The sequence below is a fragment of the Seriola aureovittata genome, chromosome 11, assembly GCF_021018895.1.
Source record: "Seriola aureovittata isolate HTS-2021-v1 ecotype China chromosome 11, ASM2101889v1, whole genome shotgun sequence".
Taxonomy (NCBI): Eukaryota; Metazoa; Chordata; class Actinopteri; order Carangiformes; family Carangidae; genus Seriola; species Seriola aureovittata.
The window spans coordinates 10,752,503-10,779,928 of NC_079374.1; the positions used below are offsets into that span (position 1 = coordinate 10,752,503).

The 27,426-nt window shown below is 40.6% G+C and overlaps 1 protein-coding gene across 6 annotated transcripts; it reads left to right on the forward strand.

The window, feature by feature from the left end:
* The first annotated feature begins 1,785 nt into the window (after positions 1-1,785).
* On the forward strand, positions 1,786-27,194 carry dcaf6 (ddb1 and cul4 associated factor 6). Of its 6 annotated transcripts, none has more exons than XM_056388721.1 (21): positions 1,786-2,170; positions 6,400-6,461; positions 9,100-9,192; positions 9,839-10,024; positions 10,149-10,262; positions 11,410-11,545; positions 12,809-13,020; positions 15,066-15,159; positions 16,110-16,229; positions 16,919-17,272; positions 17,665-17,856; positions 19,702-19,761; positions 21,405-21,594; positions 22,261-22,367; positions 23,129-23,504; positions 23,666-23,707; positions 24,403-24,541; positions 25,610-25,766; positions 25,887-25,975; positions 26,459-26,564; positions 26,712-27,194. In XM_056388721.1, the coding sequence occupies exons 1-21, from the start codon at positions 2,074-2,076 to the stop codon at positions 26,768-26,770; spliced, it is 2,985 nt and encodes a 994-aa protein (XP_056244696.1). In that variant the 5' UTR covers positions 1,786-2,073; the 3' UTR covers positions 26,771-27,194. The 6 variants fall into 6 exon arrangements, with proteins under 6 accessions (XP_056244696.1, XP_056244694.1, XP_056244695.1 ...); XM_056388719.1 differs by having other exon boundaries at positions 1,787-2,170; positions 21,354-21,594; XM_056388720.1 differs by lacking the exon at positions 23,666-23,707 and having other exon boundaries at positions 1,787-2,170; positions 21,354-21,594.
* Positions 27,195-27,426: the final 232 nt, after the last annotated feature.

Genomic DNA, 27,426 nt, shown 5'->3' on the forward strand with positions numbered 1-27,426 from the left:
AAATTTTAGAGAGAAAAATGTATTCAGACCCTCCTTTATCACCAATCCTCCCTTCTCATAATAATTGCCACCATTGTTTGGTTAAGTCTCGTGGTGGTTATGGTCTGGCCCCAGGGAGTGAACACAAGAAACATAATGCAAATCCAGAGTTTTGTCTTGTTATTATTGTATTTTTTGTTGTTGTTGAGACGTTAACATCTGTAGCTATATTTGTCCATTGCTATGCTGGTCTCTAATAAAAAGAAATATTTAAACACGTATTCAGATTTTAGGTGTTATTTATGTTACCAGTTTGGATGTAACAATCATGTAACAAAAAAATAAATAATTAAAAAAAAAATTTGTTATGGTTTTAAAAGCACCATTTTTTTCCTACCGAGTTTCCATAATTATTTAATACCCTCCCAAAAAGAAGATATGCACAATAAAATGCCAATACTGCATTTTTAAAAGATCTAGACTGTAATCAACCTTTATGTTTGTATTATCATATTATTATCACATTGTTTGTCTTTTTCCATTTTTATATTTTCACTTATATGATTTGATTGTACCCTCCATTTTATTGTTTAACACTTTGTCATTAAAAGTTTTGATTAATAAGTTTTGAATTTTCATACTACTTTAATACAATAACTTTTCTTTGTACTAAACAAAACCACAGGAAAGAAAAGAAACGTGATTCATACCATGTGAGACTGATTAAATATCTATGACAGACTGTTTTCTACCAGTATAGTACAGTTATCCACGACTGGATTACTAAATGTACAAAGGGATCAAGGGGCTCAAAAGCATCAGATTGCAAACAGCACTGTGTGCCGGTTATTTTTTTTGAATTGCAAATTTGTCATAATTATTCAATTTTTCACCTCTCAAGTAAAATATCAACAAATACAGGTCCTGCACTAATACCTGATCGTGTTGCCTTATTATGTAAAACGTCCCTGTGACAAAATCTAGTTTTCAAACCAGGAACCAGGCTGCTACTTTTTGCCTGGGGGTACCCAGCCCTGTCTTTGAAGACTCGGGAAAAGTCTTTAAAACAGCAGTGAGTGCTGCCTGCCCAACTGGTTTATGATGGCTTACGATCAAGTGGAAACCCAACATAACTGTGCTTTAAGCTATGTTCCCAGCCATCAACAAAACAAAGAGCTTTCTTTGCACCTTCTTGCAAAATCAGAGCCATCCTATAAAAATACAGTATTGTCTGCCAGTAAATAAGATTTATTTATGTTTAAAGAGATGTGAGATTCCACAGCAAGGGACCTGATAGTTGCAGGTTTACTGCGTCAGTTTGTATATGACAGAAAATTATTTTATAAATGTTCACCGCTATTAGTTGACATGACAAAGACCTTGATGAACTGGATCCTGCTTTATTATCTGAACTCAGAAGATGGACACTGAGTTGAAATCTAGTTTTGATTTAAGAGCTTCATAATTTAAGATTTGTACATTGCATAAGTATTGCATATTCTGAAATTAATGCGTTTAATCAGATAATTTTAGCCCCAGCACTGTAGCAGTCTGGCCATGCATCTTTTGTTTAATCATCTAAAAAAAAAAAGCCTTAAATTCACAAACGGTGATTAAATGAGAGATTAAAAAAATACTGGTCTTTCTATGTCTAATTATGGCAATAAAATCTGAAAAAAATCTCAGCAAAGGTTGGCTCTATGACTTTCAAACTTCCCCGGACAAACTCCGCCCCGACAGCTATTTGGCGTCTTAAAAACGAGCGTCTCTCTGTTTATCGCGTTGTTTGGGCACAGCTGACCGCTGTCTGCGAGGAGAAATACACCAGGCTAGGCTAGCAGGACGGACAGTTAGCAGCCCGGAGAGCAGGGGTACAGTCGGAGTAAACTCAGCCGGACCGCAGAGACAGGACCGGAGCGACTCTTCCTACCGGCAATGCAAAGGCTGAGTGTCGCAGCGAGCTAACGTTACAGCTGTCCCGACACACGGGGACTGATCCCGATGGTAAAAGCTGAGAGCGACGATAGAGAAAAGGCGACATCAACAGGAAAGGGTTAGCTTAGTTTCAATGTTATTGTTAATTAAAAGCCACATATGGTCACAATGTCCTGCACTGGCAACCTGGTTTGGGATGTAAATAAACGCTTAATTGGATACAACGAGCCTAACACCATCAGGACCAACTATCTCGGTAAGAACAAAACAAGCCTCATTAATGCTAATGCTTAAACAGTAACGCAGAAGACATCACAAGAAGATGTATCAGTTTATTTTATCATCGTCTTCAGCAGATACCTGATGAACTGACAGCTAAACTCAACATGGCTGTGCCCCAAGCTTCTTTATTAATGACACAGAGCTCCTGCTCCTTCTGCAAAGTCAGACCCGTCCACTGTGACCGCATGCAAATTTAATTTACTTATGTAAAATAAGAGATGTGAGAGTCCAGAGCTAAAGCACCAGATAGATGGGATTAAGTGTTATGTATAACCCTCATAGTGCAGCTCTCTATGGGGTTACAGCTAGAGCCAAATCATATTTATATCCTCTCTGAGAGATTAAATTGATTTGCACACGAATTTCAGCATAGATGCAATTTCTGGGTTTTGTACGTATAGATAATGTACAGTAACGCAACCATCTGCAGGCTACATCACCATATGCTTATGTAACTGAACTCTAAAGTATAGCCCTTAAATGGATTAAAAAATTTGTGGTAAAAACAGGATCAATCATGTAATGCATTTATGAAGGCCGATTGCCTTATAAAGTGCTCTCAGTTTACAGGAATTTGTAGGCTGTAGAAATGAAACCACGTGCAAAGTCTCACAAAATTGCTCACTGTAACATATACACTCGTGCCATTTAAGTATTAAACGGCCATAATCTGAACTAACTATATACATGCAGTTGATGCAAATTCTAAATTGTGGTTATTAAAAAACAACAGTAATTCAAATCTACACACACATAGTTCATATCTCTATAAGCAGTGATGCTCAGTAAATTGAGAGAACTTACATCAGCAGTGCAGTGTATTTAACCAGTCGCACAGGATCATGATACATTGACATTGATTATTTGTCCTATCATGTGTAACCAAGATCATTTGTCAATATACTGTGTTCCTCGAGTGATTCATAGCCTATGTTTTGATAGTAGGAAGGTAGCTGTGCCACGTTGTTTAAGTCTTGTATCCAAGCTGCAAATAATCTCCATCACAATAAAGAGCGCATATAATAAAATAAACAACAATATTTTAAATTCTGCTAATGTAAACAGATTAGTAGAATCAAGCTGATAGTCTGATATTACCCAACATATCAGGCCAATATCTCAAAACGCTATTAATAACTTATTTTCAAAATTGAGTGAAATAATGTGGCTGCTAGAGTAATAGGTCTTTGTTATGGCAAACAACTTTTTTTAAACACATTTGCAAAAACTTAAGGATTATACCAGCTGTGCTTCATTTCAATGTATTAGGAAAAAAAAGAAAAACAATAGTGTACTGTGTTGAAATTGCCACAAAAGTAGGTAACATTAATTGTCTGTCCCATAGCTTGTCAGCATACTGAGTTCCTTGAAAGCTTCAAGTCTCTGTTTGTGCAAAGGTATTAAATGTGGTTAAAAAATATTCATACTGTTTTATTTATTTTTTTATTCATGTTCCATATCCTGCTTGTGATTTGGTCAGACTGCCCAGGCCAACGCTGTAACACTGTCTGAGTTCGGTCTGAGAGAACAGCGTGTAAGAGCAGCAGTGACCGCAGAGTAAACAGAGGACAGTACCGCTGGCACAGGCGGAGAGCTTTATAAGACTTCTCTGCAGTGTGTCCTGTCAAAAACTCAGCACCTGACAGTGGTTGAATGGAGATTTACAAGCCTGTAGAGGTGGGGCAGGGGCCACTGAGGTGCAGTCAGTGCTGTATTTAGCATGACTGAGATATGGCTCGAGCTGTTATTGTGTATGGGTAGAGGATACATGCAGTGGTGTGTGGGTCAGAGCTCTTGTAGGATATATTTAGCTTGAAGAAGGGGGTTGCGGCAGCAAATAGTGGTCCACATTAAATTCCAACAGAGAAACTTCCGGGGAGGTTACATTACTCCATGTTGTTGTGCATTTACATTCACTCATCTGGTAGATGCTCTTCAGGAAGATTAAGGAGTTATTATTGACACCGGATGCTGTTTTACACGGTCGTGAGAGACTCACAAACTCTCATGAGGACAAAGAAGCAAAGCAAAAGGAAGAGGGTTAAGATTTTTTGGCATGTCTTAGTCCATTTTCTTCTTTAACTTACTGTAACCTTCTTATTTCCACGTATAACTGGCCAAATATACGCTATGTATGGTCACACTGAGACACAATTCATCATTGAATCTATTAGTCAGAATTAACCTCTAACTATTCTGATATCAAGCATCTTTGATAAGAGTCAAACATTCTCTGGTTCGAGCTTCTGCGATCCGAGGATTTACTGCTTTAGTTTGTTTTACATCATTGTAAATTGATTATTGCTTCTGGCTCTTAACTGACTAAACAATCAATCAGTTTATCCAAATAAAAAAAGTTGATTACAGTATTCACATTCCCATCTTTAACCAACATGCTGACAGTCCCTTGGTTTTGTGCCAGTAAGTAATTTGTTCTACTTGACTTTTTAAATGATAAATGTCAAGCATGTAATAAATAATGGAATAAATGAGAAATGTGGGGAAATCAGAAGGAGAACAATTTGTGTCTGATTTTGACTGTAGAAGTTTTGTTTTGTTTTTTCAGATTATTAGGTCACTACTTTAATATTGGCATTAATGATAGTCCCTGTGATTGGGAGCTTCAGGAGACGCCATGACTGTCAGTTCACATAAACCACTCTGAAATCAGGCTTTTGCCTTTGACTCTTCCAGTGGAAGAGAAAAATCCCTGCAGCGCTAATAAAACTGGCAGTGCAAGTTAGATACACAGCAGCTAGGAAGAGACCTGTCCTCCCGGTTGACAGAGTCAGGGCAACTCTCGCTGCAGACGTTTGATTAATCGTTTTTCAAAAACAGGAAAAACTACATTATCGTGTTGGATGAAAGAAGGTGGCTGCTTCATCCTCCTGTAAAAGAGTAATAAATCTTTCTCATGATGAACATTTATTACTCCTTTCTCACCGAGGACGCGCTTTCCAACTGTGTTCATTTTGCATTGTGGCTGCATAGTATCAGTGCTGCATATTGACTTTAACACTGTGACCACAACACAACACAAAACCTGCTTACAATTAGTAAGCGGCGTGGATTTGGGACAGTGATGCAAACTGTTTTTGTTTTATCACATTTTAATTTTACTGAACATTAAAAAATTGTAGTTATTCATTTTCCCCTTTGTTTTGTTCTTCTTCCCTCCTCCAGTCTCAATAGATCAATAGAAAAACAATCAGCAACTATTTTCATAGCTGAGTAACTGTTAAAGTAATTTTTTCTGCCAAATTGACAAAAATAAAAAAAAGTTGTTTTCATCTTTTCAAATATAAAGTAAATTAAATTAAAGTGAATATTTCGGGGTTTGGGCGAAGGCACTTGAAGACGTTACTTTGAACACTTTTAGAGAAACTGGAAGGGACATTTTATAGACTGAAAGATTAATTCATAAATCCAGAAAATAATCATCGGATTAGTCAATAATGAAAATAATTGTTAGTTGCAGCCCTTGTAGTCTAGACTGAAAATGACACCATAGTTTCAGGCTGACTTTAGAGCCAGTCCATCAGTCACGGAGAGTGCGTTTACATTTTGGAGTTTTGGAGCATCATCCTGGTTATGTGTATCCTGGTTTCAGAAACCTGAATAAGGCCTTATCCTGGACACTGGAGCACTCTGATAGAAACCAGGATACAATGACATGTAAACACCTGATCACTCTCTGTTGGTACAGGACGCAGTGGCTGAGATGGTTGAGAAACCCAGACAAAACTGTACACAGATGATCAGAAACCCGTTAGAATCACGTGAAGAAGTTTCTCATGCTCCACATGAACACCAGGTCCTGACAGGATACTCTCGCACTCATCATTAGATCCTTTACTTTGAGCAGGTCACAGCTCAGGTGTAAATGGAGGTTTCTCACAGGTCTTCATTATTACTTAAGATGAGGAGTAACTCTTTAAAAGAAACTTATTCTCATCACTTAAATAAGTGATACCATCGTCCTGAAGCTGCTGCGTTCAGTCACAGATTATTCTACACAAATGAGTTAGTGTGGCTAACTTAGTTTAGGATCTTACTTTAGTGTGTATGTTTTATTGTCTCTTAACTCTTTTATTAGCTGTTCTTCAGAGAAAATATTCCTCTCTCTAGTCTCATTTTACAGCAGCATGATTTTTAGCATGATTCTGACAGTCTTTTACAATTTGCATTTTTCTGTTTTCACAGGTAGAAGAGAGTTTGTGCAGAGGCTTAAACTTGAAGGGACACTGAATGTACATGATGGCTGTGTAAGTGCCCCACATCTTTGTGTGTGTGTGTGTGTGTGTGTGTCACTTTTTCCTCCTCAGTGGCCTGAGTCTCTGACAGAGAGCAGATCTTTGACTTCAGGTCAGGTTGTTAATGCCTCTGAGAAACCTGAAGCTGACATAAACAGTCACACGTCCTGTCACAGTATCAGCCAGGCCGTCGCTGCGTCCAAAACACCACAACAACAACCACCGCATACATGTCCCAGGAGAGCAGCAGTTTAATACCTGCCAGGTCTAAATCAGAACTGCTCCAGGGAAAAGGATTAGAGGAATGCTTTTATTGCATGTTATGAATATATTAACGTTTTAATTTGTGTAGAGAGAAACTGGGATGTTCTGTATTAAAACTATGGGCTGTTAAAGGCAGGAACGCGATTTAATTAGTGCTGGGACAATTAGTCAATTAGTTGATCAACAAAAAAACACATTCAGTTATTATAATTATTGATTTTTTTTTTTTAATCCATTTATCAAGTAAAATGACCATTTATTTTTTTTAATTATTTTCTGTTTAGAGCTTTTTGGCAAAAATTATGAGAGGAATACTCTGTGGGGTTTTTTTAATGCAATTTTAAGATGTCCCTTCAGGCCATGGTAACATGTGGTTGTCATCTGTCACACATTATAGACAGTAAATAATTATTAGGTTAATCAATATTTTTGGCAAACAAAGGCATATTAGCCCATAGAGTGGATGATGTAGCAGCTGGTTCCCATAGAGGCCTTCACCAGGAAGTCATAAATTCTAGAGGCAACAACACTGGATATGTAGAGGATGGGTGCTAAGCGCCTGATGCGCTGTATGGATTCATTCATGGCCTCTCACTGCTGAACATATGTAATTGGAGAGAAAAGAAAAAAAGAAGGTAGATCTGAAACAATTAGTTAGACCATTACATTGATAATGGTTAATCGGTTAAACCGTATTTAGAAATTAAGAAAAAAAAAAGTGGCTTCAGCTTCTCCAATGTGAGTAAATCCTGCTTCATTATATATATATATATATATATATATATATGTTATTTAAACTGAAAATGATTGGGTTTTGCTCGGCCTCTTTGTTTTCTGACTCTCTGATTTTTGAAGACATACTAAACAAGTAGAAAGACATGTCTCCAGATTCCTCCCACAGCAACGTAAGCACAAACAAATGAACCAAAATCTCATTATTTTTTAAAAGAGTGTGGGTGATATGTGAAGCTGTTGCCCATGTTTCTGGTGTTGCTGTCACCAAACTGCGGCTCGTCTCAGACCCTGATTGAGTCTCACCAAACACATCAAATATTGCAAAATCAGTGAAAACAGGGAAGGAGATGGATCTTGCAATTGATCTGAATCAATTGTGAAAATCCAATTTGCAGTTGCTGGTCAGAGTGTGAGAGATTTACAGAAGTTTCTCAGTGAACAATGTACATTTACAAAGAAAGAAAACAAGATGCAGTTTTTGCGGTCTGGTAAAATCTGCCTGTGAAAGAAGGAGTCTGCGATGTTTGTGTCTCTACATTGAACCATATTAGACAAGATCACCAGACCTGTGTTTAAAGACCTCATCACCTCATCTCCTCCTCCATCTGAATCTGCTTGGCACCATCTGGCTATTAATCTTTCATCACATGAGAGACACCGAGGCAGATGCACCCACATTCACCCACATATTCTAATAACATTTCAGCCGACTTCAGATGCAGTTTCTCAGAAATCCATTCAAACCTGTTTAAAAAAAAAAAAAAAAAAAAAAAAAAAAAATCTATAGTCAGACCGAGCCTTGAGTTCAGTCTGCAGGATGCGGTGAATGATCTGTCACTCTGGGGAATGATCTCGCCCATTCAGAGTCATTTCAGTGATTCTGTGGCAACGAAGAGCAACGGAGTGATGATGAAACACTGCACGAGGCGGCACGAGCAGGTGCTGATGAAACACAGATCCACCGCGTGACAGCGAACACTGACAGAGTGATCCTCGCTCTTCTTCTGCTGCACTTTGGATTGATGGATAAAGTGAACTGTGTCACAGTTAATGAAAGTGCTTTGACTTGGACAGGAAAATATGAATTTTCTTATTGATGACACCTTTATTATAGCTTTTGATTAATCGTTTAGACCAGTGGTTCCCAGCCCTTTTTCCTGCTTGTGACCCTTCATGACCGACTACCTACGACCCTTTATGGGTTGTGAGTGGTTCAGTTGATTTGCTGGTCTCAGACTCTGTTTAAATGATTTTAGAGACCTGAAATGGTGAAACTACAGATTATATTTTATGGAGCAAACTTTTGCAGATTTTTTCCCCTGACAATATCTCTGAACCCCATAGATTCATCTTGCAGCAGCGCACGGGGGTCCCGACATCCAGGTTGTGGAAACCTCTGGTTTAGCGTCTATAGAATATCAAAAAATTGTGAAAAATTCCCAAAGCGATGTCGTCGAGCTGCTTGATCTGTATCAGTTCACAGTGAAATGAAGCTGCAATCTTTGGATATTTCTGCTCCATAAATGATTAAACAGTGAATTTATCATCAAAATAGTTGTCAACTAATTGATTAATCAACTAACTGTTTCAGTGTAAACTGCAAAGTAAATATATCTGTCGTCTCTTAATCCAAGCTGTCGTCTCTCCACAGGTCAACACTATATCCTGGAACGACACAGGAGAATACATCCTATCGGGGTCAGACGACACCTTTTTGGTTATTACGAACCCGTACAACAAGAAGGTAACAGCAGTTATACACAGTTCCTCTTAAGATATCTGACTTTGTTCGTGTAGGAACAACAAAAGGAGATAAAGGAATAGTTTTCTACGAGTAAACTGTAGAATAATCATTTTTGACATCTTAAATTGGCACTAGTAGCTCATTTATACTGAAACCATTGGAGACCTGTTTTTCTAAAAGGGTCTTTTTTTTGTTTAATATAGGGAAAACTAAATTGTCAAATCCCAAACCTGACAGCAACATGCTACCAACTAGCACTCTCAGTTACCCTAAAGGGACAAATGTTTTGTTTACCTCTGGGATGTAACACAACATGTAAGTTTCACGCAAAAAAACCCTCAGTTTTGTCTATTAGATGTAAATAAAATTCACCAAAATGATCAAGACATGAGGTAATTCTGTCTCTTCTTTTAACCACTGAAGTGATATCTTTTTTTCTGAATTTGTTTTAGGGACACAAACATGTTGCGGCTAACTTCAGCGCAGGAGTGTTTAGGTCAGACATAGTCTAATATGCATTTAGGTGTAATGTGGCTGGGTTAGGGTAAGGACCTGGGAGGACGACCTTCTCCATATTTCTCTCAGCAGACTTTCCCAGTATATATATGTATATATACAGCCATGTATTTTTGCTTCTTCTCTTCAGGTCAAGAAGTCCATACGTTCAGGTCATCGGGCAAATATCTTCAGTGCGAAGTTCATGCCCCACACCAACGATCAGCAGATCATCTCCTGCTCCGGCGACGGCATCATCTACTACACCCACACTGAGAAGAGTCCCGAGTACAACAGACAGTGTCAGTTCACCTGCCATTATGGAACAGCTTATGAGGTACTGAACCACAGAAACGTTAGTCATCATATCACACAACCTGCGCTGGAGAAATAAAATCTCTCCCACTCAGGTTTTTTCTGTCTTCTGATCTTGACCCTCTTTTTTTTTTCTGCCTTTACAGATTATGACGGTACCAAACGACCCCTACACGTTTCTGTCGTGTGGGGAGGACGGCACGGTGCGGTGGTTTGATCTACGCACGAAGACGAGCTGCACTAAAGAAGACTGCAAAGACGTACGGTGACAGCTGTGATATTTGTTCTCCTTTCGGTCGGTGATTCAGCATGCGCTGACACTGAGGGTCGGGGTCTCAGTATCACTAATGTCTGTTCACTTGTGAACTGATGGATCCTTTTGTTTATGTTTTTTGTTTATTTATTTCCTTTTTTTTTTTTTTTTTACCAACTTGGACAAACTGGCACATTGCAGATGATAATAATATGTTCTTCATAGGTGATTGGCCTGAATCTTTAGCAATAAGATGAAAATGTTTGGCACAATAACGTGATATAAATTATAAATAAATAACTTTGATTGAATTACTTAGTATCAAATTTTCAAAAATGGGTCTGAATTCAAATGAAATGGACCAGAATTCATTGTAAATATTTGCCAATATGTTTCTGTTAATTTCATTTTATTTATTTCATTTTTAATTGATCATTAGAATTAATATAGAAGAGTTAATCGACCACCTCTCTGATAAGAGTTTGTCGTCAGCACTGCTCTCTTCACAAACAGCTTTGTGTCTCTGGAGTAATTCAGAAAACAGTTTCCTTGAGGTTTCCCTTCAGGCCAGGCTGCATCGGAGGGAGCTGGGCGCCTGGTGGATGGATGTGTGTGTGTGTGTGTGTGTGTGTGTGTGTGTGTGTGTGTGTGTGTGTGTGTGTGTGTGTTTGTTTGTGTGTCTGTGCGTAAGAGAGAGGCTGTGCCATCCCAGATTGTGTTGCATCTTCTCGTATTTCATGCTGGAGATCAGTACCTGTGACCTTAAAACGGTCACTACAGCCAAACTCTGTTACCTCCCTCTCTTAATTATCTTACAACATGTCAGTGTTTAAAGTGAAACGTTCACAGCAGGGAAAATAATTTTGAAATTTTCTGAATTGCTTAACCGGATCTAACTGTTGCAACTGCAGCATGACTATCCACAAAGAAAGTTGAATCAACTCCTCTTTAAACCATCCAAACTGAACATAACATGAAGCAGGATATATTGCAGGACTGTTGTATTAGACTGCTTTAGTTTTAGCGGGGTGTACCTAATTAACTGGCAGCTGAATGCATGTTTTGATTAGTGCATCTTCTTCTGGTACTAAGCAGAAATAACTTTATATGTTGCCTCTTTAAACTTCACCACATTGTGTTTGCTTTGATTTCAGGACATCCTGATAAACTGTCGGAGGGCAGCGACCTCTATATCCATTTCTCCCCTGGTGCCGTATTATCTGGCCGTGGGCTGCTCTGACAGCTCCGTGCGAATCTACGACAGACGCATGCTGGGCACCAGAGCGACAGGTAAACTGTCCCATATGCTGACACCCCCCCCCCCCCCCCCCCCCCCCGCTTTCTCTTTGTTTCTATTTATGTTCATTTAGTGGATTCACGAACAACAGGACAATCACGTAAAAAATTCCTAAGTGACTAAAGATGTTTGTGAGGAAAAGTGAGGTAATGAAGCAGAGCTGAGGGGCTTCTCTCTGCAGAGCTGTCCCTCCACTCCTGTCTGTTGTTAGATGTGTACATGAATATGATTTTATCTTCTTCCTCTGAAATGCTCCTGACAGATAGAATACATTATCAACTTTGTTTATGGAGCATCATTCAAACACAAAATGCAGCTTAATAGTGTTTTTACATAAAGAGCAAGATTACGTAAATAGAAAATTCACCAACAAGAAATTCAAGATTTAAAAAGAAATTCCTGTAAAACATAAAACAAAAACAAAATAGATTTTAAAGCCCTGTCTTGAACTTGGGGGCATGTACATTCATGTATATAATCAAATATGAGCGATTAACTAACTCTACCCATCATAGAAAACTGCACGTGATCTTTATTGTGGGTCGTAGCTACTGTAGCAGAGCAGTATCGCTGTAGGAGGTTTGTGTTTGAATAGATGATTAAAAAAATTAAGATAAAATAAAACACATAAAATAGGAGAATAAAAATTAAAATGCAAAATTCAACAGAAAAGTCAGAGGGTGAAGCAGAAAAAGTTTTGAGCCTTGAAACAGAACTAGAGTAAATCTCAAAGTTTTCTGGGAAGTTTTTTCCAGATATGTGGAGCATGAAAACTGAACAAAGTTTTGACTCTGGGGACAGAAAGCAGACCTGGCACAGATGATCTAAGACTTCTGGATGGCTCATAACACAACAGCTGATTATAGATGGATTTTGGCCTTCGTACTATATAGTAGTATTTTAAAGGAAGTCGGTGCAAAGATTTGGTCTTGAGTTTAAAATATAAAATACTTTTGCTTTTAAAGTGTCGGGATGAGCTGGACTAAGCCAGTGTTTTAAAGCGTTGTGGTGAGTTCAGCTGTTTGGAGATACCAGTTTTCAAAAAGCATCAATTGATGTTGCCTTCAGAGGGAAATAATTCTACAATCTGGGTCTCAAACCTCGACTTTGTCACAGCGAGGAACAGGGAGCTTGGGGATCTCAGCGCTCTTTGCAACAATCAAAACAATCAAAAAGTCAAAGACAAGTTCACGAGTACTGAATGAATCCCACCAGCTGACACTGTGACTATCTCCCTCTCTCTCTCTCGTCCTCAGGTAACTACATGGGCCGGGGGACGACGGGCATGTGCGTTCGCTTCGTTCCCGCTCACCTGTCCAACAAGTCGTGCAGGGTGACATCTCTCTGCTACAGCGAGGATGGTCAGGAGGTGCTGGTCAGCTACTCCTCCGATTACATCTACCTGTTTGATCCCAAAGATGACCAGGCCCGAGAGCTGAAGGGCCCGTCTGAGGAGAGGAGGGAGGAGGTGAGGGCACAGGACGACCCAGGTTTTTAGCCACACTAGTAGCCTCGCTCTGACCGACGTAGCTCAAATATTATTGGATGGATCGCCATGAAATTTTACATAGATACAACTCTGATATAGATATGACTCCGGTGGTCGCCCCAACTTTTCCTCTAGTGCCACCTTGAGGATTTGTGATTTTGAGTGAGGTGTCTCATCTGTTTGAATAATTGTCTGGCATTAGTGTGTTGTGAGTTTAGCATGTTAGCATGCAAATATTTGTTAATTAGCACTAAACACAAAGTAGAACTGGGACTGAGGGGAATGTCATTAGGTTTGCAGGTATTTTGTCATAAACTTAATATATTGAAGTAAAAATTTTAGCCTTGATGAAGGTGCTAGAGGAAAAGTTTAGGTATCACCAAAAAGAGGAAAAGTCAGAGTAGCGTCGATCAGTGGGATACATCCTGTAGGAACCATGAATGTCTACTAAATTTCATGGGAATCCTTTTAATAAATATCGAGATATTTTCAGTCTGGACTAAAAGTGCTGGATTGACCAACACTACCATCCATGGAGCCATGCTGTTCGCCTGGCTACAAACACAGTGAACAATACCCATCACGTCCATCGAGTTCCTGCATCCAAAACCCAAAAATATGCCATTTGATGTGATGTAAAACAAAGAAAAGCAGCAAACTGTCACATTTGAGTGCCTGGAGCCGGAGGAAAGTTTGGTTGATTTGCTTGATTAAACAACTGAAACAAAAAGCTGAGTATCAGAAATGTCATATCTGATGCAGATAAGGTCAATGCAGCAAAAGTGTCTGCAGTGTGCCATCTGGATGAGGAATATTAAGCAGGTAGAGTCTTTACCCTTAAAACAGTGACATCTCTTGTTCCATATGCTCCACATTAAGATCATAAAACCATCTGTAGCCCAGAGTATGACGCCGTATCCGATTGGTTACTACTTGTATGTGTACAATGAAAGATAAACATAAGCACATGTGGCAAATCAAAGTCTTCCATGCAGACAGTGATGATGTTTTTTATTGGGGGGGTGATGAAAGATTGTTTGTTGTAAACAGAGTGCACCTTGTTGTTGCCGTCTGCTTCTCTGAGAGCACTGCGGACATCAGTGCTATATCTGTACTGGTTGATGCAGTGCAGTGAGGGAGCAAATGACCCTGTAAAACCAAGACAAGGAGGGACGGAGGAGAGGGGAAGAAAAGCAGTGACGAGGAAAGGAAAAAACATGAAGGATTATCAGTAAAATCAAGCCGGAAACATTTTTTTCCTCCATGTGTTTGAGTCATTATCTGTCTGGTTGAGGGCTTCAGATAAACTGAGGCGTTCACGGTGAGCGCTCGGCTTCACGTGTGCCTGAATGTGCTGGATCATGGTGCCAGTGTTTCAAAGCCTTGTGGCGAGTTCAGCTGTGTCGAGATGCAACTACCACACACATTCCTTTCCAAATACAGTGACCGACGCAGGCAGTGTTCCTCTATCCTCCAAAATAGTTCAGGCTGAGGGGGTGGGGGGCACCAGCCAAGTAAAGGCTCGTTATCCTTCTCTCCTTTTCCTCCACCTGTGACCCCATTTGTTCGGGGTCTTTTTCTCCCTTATTTATTCGACTATGTCTTTCATCCTCTGCTCCTTTTCACCACCTCCAGCCCATGTCCAGACCTGATGACATTTCCTAAGTGAAGCAGTTGATAGTCCCTGCACTAAGACCCCCTTTTTCTATTTCTGGCTCTCAGCCTGTTGCCCTGCAGAGCGAGCCAGGGGACTGGAAAGTGAAGGCAACCTCAGTCGTGCAGGCAGGAGGGAAGCGGGTGGGGGTGGGGGGGGCACTTTAAAGAGGGCACTGACAGAGACGAGCAGTGTTTTGCTTTGGCAGCGGAGCTATTTTTGACCATGCTTTGACTGACAAACTGCTAATCTTTCCGTGTGTGTGTGTGTGTGTGTGTGTGTGTGTGTGTGTGTGTGTGTGTGTGTGTGTGTGTGTGTGTGTGTGTGTGTGTGTGTGTGTGTGTGTGTGTGTGTGTGTGTGTTTCCACAGCTGAGGCAGCCTCCAGTGAAGCGCCTCCGTCTACGAGGTGACTGGTCTGACACTGGACCCCGAGCTCGTCCTGAGAGTGAGAGAGAGAGAGACGGTAAGAACTCAGTGCCGCAGCTGACAAGTATGCGCTCCTGCTCGTCCACTTCCAAGCAGATCTGGCCCCTGAGACACTTTCACGGGCCCCAAATCTGGCCCAGATTTTTTTATTTTTCTTATGTATATATTTTTATTTTAGAATAGCAATGGGATTCATACATAAAACATAAAATTTAACATTTACCAAGCTGTGCCTAACTATGCAGTTTGTTAATGTAATGTTGTTAATGAAACTAGGACCAACAGCACTCTGTTTTAGCGTGGCACATCTTTTAAGCAAAGAGCTGCTCATTTCGACATCCTGTCATTTAGAATCGTGGTTCTAATCACCTGATGAATTTAAGTTTATTCACAGAGTTTTAGTTCAGTTTCATGTCTCCACCAGCCCCTTAATCCTTAATTGATTATCTATCAATATCTGTTTCATCTGCAGAGAGAAAGCTGCAGTTCTCCAGGAGTACAATCAAACATATAAGGCAGTACGACCGTTACACGGGGCAGGAGGGATGAAAGTTTCAGAATGTACATAGTTGAAATTTCGTGTTAAAAAACAAAGTGGCAGAGAACAAGCCGGCTTGTGGCCCGCAGGTAGTTTGAAGAGAAAGTGTCAAACTCTCACCACCTGCAGTCTTGAAAATCGGCTGTGAAATGTTTTGTAATTTTTCTCCCTCACAGACAACAGGGTCTGTATTTTGCTTAAACTGAAACCACAATTGCCTCACTCTTTCGCACTTTTTGTTCCTCCATTTCTTTTTCCTTCAATCGTTGAATTAATTCTTGTGAAATTAACTGTCCCATTTTATTTCTAAGGGCACAAAAATCAATAACAATCCTCTGGACTATGTTCTCCAAATCTTGCAGCAGCTTCCTATTTGAAACTGTATGTAAATGGGATGTTGTGTGATATTTAACAGTTTATATTTAAGTGTTTCTCCTTCACTCCTGCAGGGGAACAGAGCCCAAATGTGTCTCTGATGCAGAGGATGTCGGACATGTTGTCTCGTTGGTTTGAGGAGGCCAGCGAGGCTCAGGGCAGCAGAGGCACCCGACCACAGACACGACCCCGAGGTGAGGCTTTCAGTTGTGTGTCCAGTAAAGGTGACTGTGAGTGTTTTTTCTTAATTATTGAATTGTCTTCAGATCATTATTCAAGTTTAAGACCATAAAGGTCCTTACATTTATTTGTAAATAAGAAAATAATTTTAAAATATCTGTAGACGTCACCTTGGGCTTTATGAAACTGACCGACACCATTTTCTTACACTCTTTTAGACAAAAAGATTAATAATCAATAATGAAAATAATAGTTAGTTGCAGCCCTAATACAATATTATGTTTCTTAGTTAAGGAGTGTGTTGACTACTACATGTTTCAGGATTCTTCATAAAAGAGATAGAGGCAGGTGATCAAGCGTGGAGCCAGAGACTTCAAATAAACAACTTATTTATCAGGTGTATGTGTCATAACCATGACTGACGCAGCCTCACCTGCTTCCAGTCTGCACGGAAGAGGGGAAATCTGAAAATGTCAAGTTACACTTTTGCTATAAATACCAACTGTTAAACATTTGACTAAGATGAACATCATGACAGGAAAAAAAATGATGAGTGTGCCGTGTGGTTTCAGGCCATTCACATTCCTGATGGTGGATACGGGTCAATAAGCAGGAGACGTCGCTTCTGGTGACTATTTAATGTGATTACAATTCAACACCTGTTCCACACTGACCAAGTATCTGCTCATATTCTTGCTTTCAGGAACGGCCGTCCGTCCAGAGGGGGCGTCGAATACTCAGGCTGCCCCCGCAGGAGACTCCAGTCAGGAGTCCAGTGCCCCTGGGAGGCCTGTGGGGACAGACGCTCCAGAGGTACCTGCTGGTCCTGCTGCCTCCGCCGCCGCTGCCCCCGTGCCTAAATCCACTTCCTCTTCCTCCTCAGGGTCAACATCAACAGTCACAGCACCTCCTCCTTCCAGCTCCTCATCAGTGGAGAGTTCGGCCCCTTCCTCGTCCCCCGTCACCTCCTCCCCTGACTCAGAGCAGAGGAGTCAGGCCGACACGGCGGGGACACCCACGCCGACGGCCACGCCCACCTCAGAACCTGCACTCTCAGGTAAAAGGCCGACAAAAAAAAAAAGGCGGACCCTCCAGTCACCTGATTGTCACCTGTGAATTTTTCACAAAATCACAGTCACATAAATTCACATTTTACTCTTTAGTACAGTGACTATGTTTCCTCTTCTGTTCAGTACGTGGAGGGGGACCTCAGTGTTTACCACATGTATGAGTGTGTGTTTGTCGGAGCCACTCCACTCAAGCAGCCGCCTCACTTCACTCTTTTCTCCTTCAGCATCCTGTTGTCTTCCTCCTCCTCGTTTTTTATTTTTATTTTTATTTTTTTCTTCTTGCCTGACTCTCTGCTCCCGATCCTCTCCTCACATCTTCCTCCTGTCAGTCTTCTAATCTTGCATTCACTCTCCCTCTCTTCCTCTGCCTCTTTGTCAGAGTACGGTCCTCACCGGCTGCCCATAAGTTTAGTGTGTAGGCGTTTGCAGAGGTTACTACGGCTGGCCGACCCCCCAGGACAGGGTCAGCGAGCGGCCCATTCTTCTTCTTCCTCCGCAGCCCCTGAGAGACAGTCACAAAGAGCTGCTACCTCTGCTGCTGCTGGTGCTGCTGAGACGCAACCCCGTACAGGTTACCCTCCCCTCCGAGCTCCCCTCCCCCGCAGCTTCCCTCTCCATACGGGCTGTTCGCCTGGGCCCCCTCCCCTGCCATCTTACCCTTCCCCTCTGTGTTGGCAAAGCAGACATGTCTGTTTGTAGAGACAGTCAGGCTCCAGAGAGACCCGGTCTTGCCAGAACTGACCACTAATCCCACAGTGATCCTCTTTCCATTTTCAATAATGCACCTTGTACTTATTAACCTCTGTAGCTGCCGCTGTATCGTCTCTCCACTGTTTGTTCAGCCCCTCGCTCACTAATGCTCTCACTCCATCACTCCACTTGTTGCTTGAGTTTTCACCTGCAAACTGTTGGAGTGGCACCAGCTGACGTGTGTGAAGCTCTGCTTTGGCGTCCTCCATGTCTCATGCGGTTGTTCACCCATGTTTGATGATGCATACTGATCAGTTGTCTTAACTACTGACACTAATCCAGGACTTTGACTCACTAAAGCCCTTTTCAGACGTGGAATATGTAACACGGATGTGTTCATCTGTCTGTTAAAGGGATGGCTTTTTAATCAGAGGAGGACGTTTCTCACACAGTTATGGTTCTTAAAATTTATTTTGCAGCTGGAGCCTTAATTAATGGCCATCGTGAGCTCACCGGCGCTTCTCAAATTGAATCCACTTGTTGTCTCAGTTTCATCAGAGAGCAAATTCAGCTGCCTCTTCTCTAATATCCGACAGTGCACGAGCACAGCATGACAAGATGTTAATTTGGGACTCTAGTTTAATTCCTATTGGCTCACATAATGAGTGCAGAATGTTAAGCTTGGATATCAATTTATTCATCCCTGCAGTTTGCATCAGTAAAAATTAGAAAAATAGGCAGGGAGTGCTGGTTTGAAGATTATTGAGGTTGTATGTGTTTTAATATCTCTTTTGCACTGCACCACAGAGGGAAAACACTCCTTTAGAGTGATTTATGTGATCTGACATGTGTAGAATCCTCCCAGCGACTCATTCACAAGTGTTTCCTGGTTTTTAAAACTGCAAGAGATGATAATTAAGTGATACGTTTATTACAGTGCCAGGGAGAAGATGGTCAGTCTCTCTCTCTCTCTCTGCATGTTTTTCCGCCTTTATGTTAACAGGATAACATTCATTTCAGACTTGTGAAATGTCACTAGGTCTACTATGTAGTTTAAATGAGTAAGTGACTCAGACGCTTATTTGAACATGAGATCTAAGTGTAAACTTGCCGTCACGTCTGTGTCCTGAGGTCTCGTGTCTGAAAGGGGCTTTTTCTGACACATTGTTTAACGTTAATGCATCTGCAGCTGGTGATTCACTCTCAGAATCAAGAGTCATTGCTTGTATGTGTTTAAGTAAAAACCAAGTGTCACTATCGGAAGAAGTGCAGAGAATATTTTTGTTTACTCATTTTATCTCATTTAAAAACATGCAAACAGAATTTTATCATGAAGCTTATATTTGCTTTTGTGTGGTTATATTCCATCTAAGAGTGAGTAAATCTTGGTGGTTGTTATTTCCCAGCTTATATGACATATTCCATTCATAGATTAAGTTGTACATTTGTGGTAAGCATGTGTGAACTCACAAATCTCTGATGCTCATTTTGCATATAAAAGCTGAAGCTGCACCAACAGTATGTGAAATGATCCTCCTTGATATCAGATGAAGCTTTTTTTTTTATTTTTTCCTTTGGCTGATTTTTACAGCTCCTCCTGCTTGGCCTTGGATCGTTTTTTTGTTTTTTTGACTTTGAAGTTTTTAACCCTTGTGCGTCTTGACTGTGTGAGCCCTCAGGTTTGACCTCTGTGTCCAATGTTTAGTCGGTCTCATTTGTGTTCCAGATTCCCCCTCGTCTGTGGTAAACAAACAGCTGGGATCCATGACTCTTGATGAACAGCAGGGTGCGTCCTCTCCCCCCACCCTGCCACTCGCTTTGTCGTCTTCACCCTCCCTCAGGGGAACATAAACGCTTTTCCTCATCCTGACCATGTCCACAGTCTGTCCTCAAACTTTTGTCTCTGTATCCACCGCATTACTTTCCCATTATCTGTCCACATATACATTAAAGTGCAGATAGAAGTTACTAACAAATGAATCTAAGTCATGAAATCATCAAGATACTGTGATATTATCTGAATATTGACTTATATACATTGATTAAGAACCCCCACCTGCATGTTGGGTGGTCGGGGTCCTTAAGTTAACAACCTGCTTTTTACCTGTAAAGGTTAGTTCATCCAAATTACAGCACTGACAACAAAAAACAAGACACATGTTATGTTGTCTTAAAACATGGTTTTGTTTTTTCTTACCCGGGTTCTGAGCAGGGCTGTAACTAACAATTATTTTCATTATTGATTAATCAGATAATTATTTATTTCAATGCAACAGTTGTTCAGCCCATAAAAAGTCAGAAAATACTAAAAAAAAAATGATATTGAAGTGTCGTGTTTTGTCCGAGTAAAGGTCCAAAACCCAAATATTTTTTGGTTAATATTGTAGAACATGAAGAAAACCAGCAAATATTCACTGTAAAATCTGACTGATAATGATTTTGTAAGCTAATACTGATATTGATTAATATCAGATACTAATCTGATACTAATTTTCTTATGAAAGCATTTTTGATTTTTAAGGTTTCCTTTAACATTTGTTCTTTTGAATAGTTGACATGATTGATATTAAGCCATTTGACGGATGAAATATGATGATGATCTCAAGCATATTTTTGTTCAGCAATTTCTATCCCAGCTGACATATATACAGATAAAATATCTGATAACATCTCAGCCAGTTTATCAGTCTAGTTCCAGTTCACACTTGCGGCTTGAACCAGTTGATTTTTTTTAGGGGCATTTTAGCTCAAAGAACTGACGGGAACAATTAACCAGTTATCAAAATATTTGACAATTAATTTTCCCTCTACTGTAATTCATTGCAGATCTAGACCTGAGATGCAGTAACGATCTGTTTATGACATGTGACTTGCCTCCCGAACACAAAGTGCCAGTTACACTTCATAATCCGCAAATATCAAATGTCATCTGTTTTTATTGGGGACAAATTTTTTTTTAAAGTTGATAAACATCTCTAACAACTTAAAAATCTAACAAGTGAGGTTGAATCTCTTTGACGTGAGTCTTGTCAAAGACTGTTGTGTGTGTAAGGTGTGTAATGTTCCTTCTGGGGCTGTGACTTGTGTATCTTGTGTCTCTGTGTGTTTCTGTCTTGTTGCTGTGGCTGCGTGTTACAGTGTGTCCTCCTCTGCTCTGGTAATGTCTGCTGCATGTTCCCATCATTGTTTGGTGCTGTTATTCAATGGGAAGTGATGCAACAGATTGTTGCACATTTCCAGTGTGCTTATAAAAGCAACAGGAAAAAAAATGCTCTATTTATTTTAATCAAAATTACAAGGTTAAACGGAACAGTCAGTATTTTTCTACTGCACTAATGAATCCCTCTTGTTTGCCTGTGTCTTCCTCTCTCCTCTCAGGAGGAGCAGAAGCTGCAGGTTCACCTCCTGATGAATCTGTATCTGCACCAGCCACCAGCAGCGCTTCCACCACCTCCTCCTCCACCGCCGCCACCACCTCCTCCTCTTCCTCCTCCTCCTCCTCCTCCACCACCACGGCCGGCACCAGTCGACCGAGCGCAGCAGAGCCGGTCCTCAGCCTACACTACAGCTCAGAGGGAACCACTACCAGCACCATCAAGCTGGACTTCACTGATGAGTGGTGAGTGAAGAAAGTCCAGTGAGTCTCTGCTCTCTGAAATCACCGTGAAGGTCTGTCAGAGGTGTTTTCATTCTTACACCTTGAAGGATTTCAGTGAGTTGATTGTTTTGATGGAAGTTTGTTCATTTGAATTAAGAGAATCGAGAAGTAGTGCACCGTCAACTTTGTTTACATGGTAGCTCTTTATTCCAGAAACATGCAATCACATGTTATAATGGACCATCTAGAGGCTACCGTACCAAACCATATCCAGCTAATCAGTTAAAACAAACCAAATGACACAGCACACCGTGCAAATTAAATACACGGTACCAAAAACACAGGTAAGGGACCTTCTTTTTGTTCACGACAAAGGGTGCAAATTGGTTGTGGGGGTGCAATTTAAGTGATTTTATTGTACAGGCTGTTTTCTATTGGACCTGATTTTGAAGAAGAATCCTAAGAATTTTACGACTACAAAAACGGTGTGCAGAATTTCTGATTCCATCTCAGTTTGCAAAGAGAAAAATCTGATCCATAAAACAAACAGTGCCAACTCTGTAATATAACCTTGAGTTATAAAACCTTCACACTCACACATTTATTTTTCTCTCCTTCAAAACAAATTTAAAACTATGCAGCCTGAAGGCTTGATGCACTCGCTCACTGCTTTCTTTTCCTCTACAGGAGCAGCACGTCCAGCTCTATGGGCAGCGGAGCTCCCAAAACATCTGAGGCCGTGGCCGCACAGAGCAGAGCGAGTGTGAAGACGGAGAGCTCAGTGTCGGAGCAAGGTGAGGGAGTCGTCTCCTCCAGCATCATGAAAACTGACCTGACAGAATTTCAAAACAAATCAAATTTAGAGTAAAAGCCTGTTGCACCTGTGAAACCCTGCAACACTTATAAGTGTGGTCTGTTGTGATCAGAAGTGGAGTTTTTGTTTTTTAGATAACTTTTTTTCTGAAATCAAGTGCGTTATACAAACAAGAAAACAGCAATATATGTCGAAGCCAAATCCAAATAAGGAGTAAAAATAAAAACAAAGTACAAGTAAAAGATTAAGATGTGGTTGATGTCAATATTTTAAATGGTTTTGACAACTTTATTATTTAAGCAGGATGAGACAGTGTCTAAATAATGTTCATTTCTCTTCAGAAATACAGTAAAAATGTTTTTTCTAAGTAAATTTACATTTGTGAACATGAAAATTCCCTTGAAAAAAAAAATGACTAAGAAAATTGTATTCGTTGTATTTATGATATAGAAAGGAAAAAATGTTTTTATTTAATTAATTTTTTTATTTAAATAAATTTTTTTTAATATTCATTTTCATGAAGGAAACATAGAGATGCCACAAAGAGACAAATAAAACGTAGTAATAGTGTATTTCTATTTAATAAATACAAATAAAACTTTCAAATACTCTAAAACATGAACTCTTTCATACCTTGATAATTACAGGCAAACACACATCTGACTTGCAGACCTACAGCTCAGCACACTAAACTAAAAAATACTGCAAAGTCTTGATGTATTAAAGTGTGTTTCCTCTCAGCTCCCTCTGAGTACCCGAAGCAGCAGAGTGTGCCGGCCGCCTCCGCAGAGCCCCCGTGTGACGCCTCCTGCTCCGGTGCCGCCGGCAGCTCGTCGGCTCCGGCCCCGGCGGGCGGCCCCTCTGAGGGCAACGGCGTGGCGTCTTCACCGGCGGAGAGGAGTCAGCCGGAGGGTACGGAGGACACATCGGGAGGCTGCAGGAGAGCGGAGCCCACAACGGAGGAGGGCCACTGTGGGAGGGGGCCGCAGTGGAGAGGCCCTCTCTCACCAGAGTGGGCGGGCCAGAGTCAGCCCGCACGGGGCAACCAGGACTCTGATGACAGCGATGACGATCCGATACTCATCCCATCAACGAGGCTCAGGGGACAGGGACAGAGGTACGTTAGACAGGATGTTGCTCTTTAAGAAAATACCCTCATGTGTTTGAACGCAGCTTATTATCTGTTAGATTCAAATATTGCTCACTTTTAAAGGGTGGGCATGCTGACCTGGGTTTTTTTATGATGCCTTGCCATTGATTGTTTTATTACAAATATAGATTTAATACCAGAGGATCTGCAGTAGGAGATAGGATGATCAGGTAAAGTCCTTGCACTGGCAACTTAAAGCATCTAACCTTTCAGGTGTGTGACATGCAGCAGAGCTTTAAAACTCAACAGTGTGTAGTTTGAAGATAACGGTTTATGTGTTGGTTTGGTCATTCCACAAAAAAAAAAACAAAAAAAAAATCACAAAAACACTAATAAGCACACAGCTAACTTTAGTGTTAGAGCGCCGTGCATGTGAGTACTGACTCCACAAATGGTGTGGGCATTTTGAGGATGTGACACCACAGAGAGGTGAAGAACCAAGAGTGAATGACGAATGTGTGCATGACATCCTGATGGAAAGGAGCCGAGCAATGTAAATCTTCTCAGTAGGGGCTCTTTAAAAAAAACAAACAAACAAAAAAAAAAACATATCAACGGAAATTTTTTTCAACATGAACCGGTGTGTATCTGATTGAATTCACTGACACTATTGTCTTGTGTTGAATGGTCAAGGCTTTGCATAACAATGGTAATGGCTTAATTCAGTTACCACAGAGCGAGTGGCTGCTTTCTAGCTTGGAGTTTTGTTTAAAAAAAAAAAAAAAAAAAAAAAGCTTGTTATTGATCAATGCGGCATAAAGTAAAAGCATGGAGTTCATGAACATCAATGACAGCATGCGGTTTGTCTGTTTTTCTTTTTGTGTGCTTTGTATTTACACGTGTTGGCTCTTGTTGTGTTTGTCAGACGCTCGGCGGCAGCTCGTATCCAGGAGCTGTTTCGCAGGAGGAAAGAGAGAAGGGAGATGGAGGAGAGCGAGACCCAGAATATCAGGAGACCCTCAGTCAAAATGGTCTACAAGGGTCACCGCAACTCCAGGACAATGGTAAACCTCGGGCCATTCACATCGTATATTTGTTAGGGGTGTGAGGACCTCGTGGAAAAGCCTCTTAAAGGAATAGTTCAACATTTTGGGGAAAAAAGCATTTCATTTCAGAAATCAAGTCTTTCTAGCTGTTCCAAAACGCCACAGTCGAAGAGAGGGAGGAAATAGAAACTGGGATTACAACAGACACTTTTGAAGACAGTCCGTCCTGGAAACCGTTCATTGTGTTGCAGTCAGTGCTTCACATGAAAAGTGACAGAAATAGTTGTTACTTAGGAAAAAAAAAAGAGAGGGAAGTTAAATTCTTGGCTCCATTCTCACTTCTGCACATTTTACGTTGAGAAGTGGGTGTGAATGATTTTGAGTTTCAGAGAGTTACAGAAATGGTCGGTCACGTTGAAAAGGTGAGGGGGTCTCTGAACCTGTTTGAGCATCCGACTAGCAGCCTCTGGTGAGGGAGACTGGTGGCTCTCTTTCCCGGTAAATTAGGAGATCAATATCAAGCACGTGTCTCTACATTAAATATGTATTTAAAGCAAGGACTTGCTTATCTTAGCTTATTTTAGTTTAGTATAAAGACTAGAAAGAGGGGGAAACAACTAGCCTGTGTCTGCCAATTTTTTCCTTTGTAAATGCACCTACCAGCACCTCTGAAGTTCACAAATGAACATAATGTATCTCATTTATTTAATCCAGACACAAACGCGGGAAAACAACAATTTGTGGTTTTACTGGGGATTAGGAAGTTCTGGGCAGATGGATAAACTGTCGGTTGTCAAGAAACTGTTGGGCAGGAAACTCTTTCTGAAACCACAAAGTGTCGTTTTAACATTGCTGTTTGTGTACGCATTAAACAAACGAGATACATGTTCATTTACGAGTTTCATCATGCTAAAGGTGATAAACTTCAGACACAGCCAGGCCAGGTGTTTCTAGTCTTTAACTAATTAGTCCTTTCATCTAACTCTCGAAGAGAAAGTGAATAAATGTATTTCCCAAAATCTTGGAACTATTCCTTTAACAATCAGCGGATACAGTCTTTTAAGGTTTTACCTCTTTCGTGTGTAGATAAAGGAGTCGTGTTTCTGGGGCAACAACTTTGTGATGAGCGGCTCAGACTGCGGCCACATCTTCATCTGGGACAGACACACGGCAGAGCACCTGATGCTCCTCGAAGCCGACAACCACGTGGTGAACTGCCTGCAGCCGCACCCCTACGACCCCAGTGAGCCCCACCCCAGCTTCACTCTGGACCACTGATCATTTCGCCCAAATCCTCTCTGATAAGATAATGCGATGAGGTTGTCTTGATATTTTAACTTTTCATTTTCTGGGTCTGTTTCAGTTCTGGCTTCTTCAGGGATAGACTATGATATCAAAATTTGGTCGCCACTGGAAGAGTCGCCATCTTTCAACAGAGTCCTCGCTGATGAGGTACGAGAGATCACTGAAACCCTTTCCTCTGCTTCGGACAGGAGAAGAGAAACATCTGAGAAGAGAGCTGGTGGTTTTTGGGTATTTGTAGAGCTGGTTTTAATTCGCTGTGGAGATTCTGCGTCAGATCACGGTGACCCGTTGACTCCTGGCCGGCCAGACCCTTTGCTGCTTGTCATTCCCCTACTCTCTTTTCCCCACATGAAGAGTAAATGAAATTGAATTTAGCTCATTTCAAAGTAATTTAACTCCATTTTATTTTTTCTATTAATTTACTCATCTTAATTTAGTTTAAATATTAATTTATAATATTTAATTGTTTTAATATAATGAAATTTACACAGTTTGTCACAGCAAACCAGGATTCTCATTGGATTTTCCCTCTTTCTGGAACAAAAGTATTTGTTTCATTCCTGTTACGCACCTGATTCAAGTTCCTTCACACTTTAATTCACACACTTTTTCCCCTCCTCCTCTGTCAAGGTAATAACTCGGAACGAGCTCATGCTAGAGGAAACGAGAAACACAATCACAGTTCCAGCCTCTTTCATGCTCCGAATGTTGGCCTCCCTTAATCACATCAGATCAGGTACGTATATATACACACACACACACACACACACACACACACACACACACACCTGTTTTTTAACCTCATGCAAATTGTTTAAATATATGTGCCTATTAATACCTGGGAACAGAAATACTGATATGTATCTACTTTTTCATCCTGTAGATCGACTAGAAGGCGATCGCTCTGAAGGTTCGGGCCAGGAAAATGAGGATGAGCAGTAGCCTGCTGGCATTTTATTATAAAGAAAACACTATTTCTTCTTGCTGTATAGCACTTGAAAAAAAAACGAGATTTGTACAAGTATAGTGTAGAATACTTCCTTTTGAAAATTAGTATAATTTCTAGCCCCCCTGTTTTTTTAAGATGACTTTCTTACTGATGTTTCTGTATGAGGATAAACTACATTTGTGTGAATGCAAAAGGAAAGGACGTCAGTATATATATATATATATTAAGTGTGAGAATAATGGCGACTGGTGTGCAAGGATGTTAAGTGCAATATTATTTTGTAGGAGAGAGTGAGCTTTGATCAGTGTTAACGTGTGACATTTTGGATTTGTAGCACAAAGCTAAGAATTGTTGATGTGCTGCTCCGGCAGTTACGCATGTGAACAAGGACTTTAAGTAAAACAAACTTGGAAAATGCTTTAATTTTGTTGTTGGAAAACCAGAATCAAAGCTGAGGTTCTTCTCCCCAAAGGGTCACGTCACTAAATTATAATCTTTTATAGAATTTGGAAAAAAAATAAAAGCCAATGGCATCTCAAAGATGTCAGCACTTGTCCAGAAGACAAACGCTAATGGTGACTGTTCATTGATCAAACAAATTAATTCAAATTAATTCAAGAATTAAACAATAATCTCTGTACATCGATTA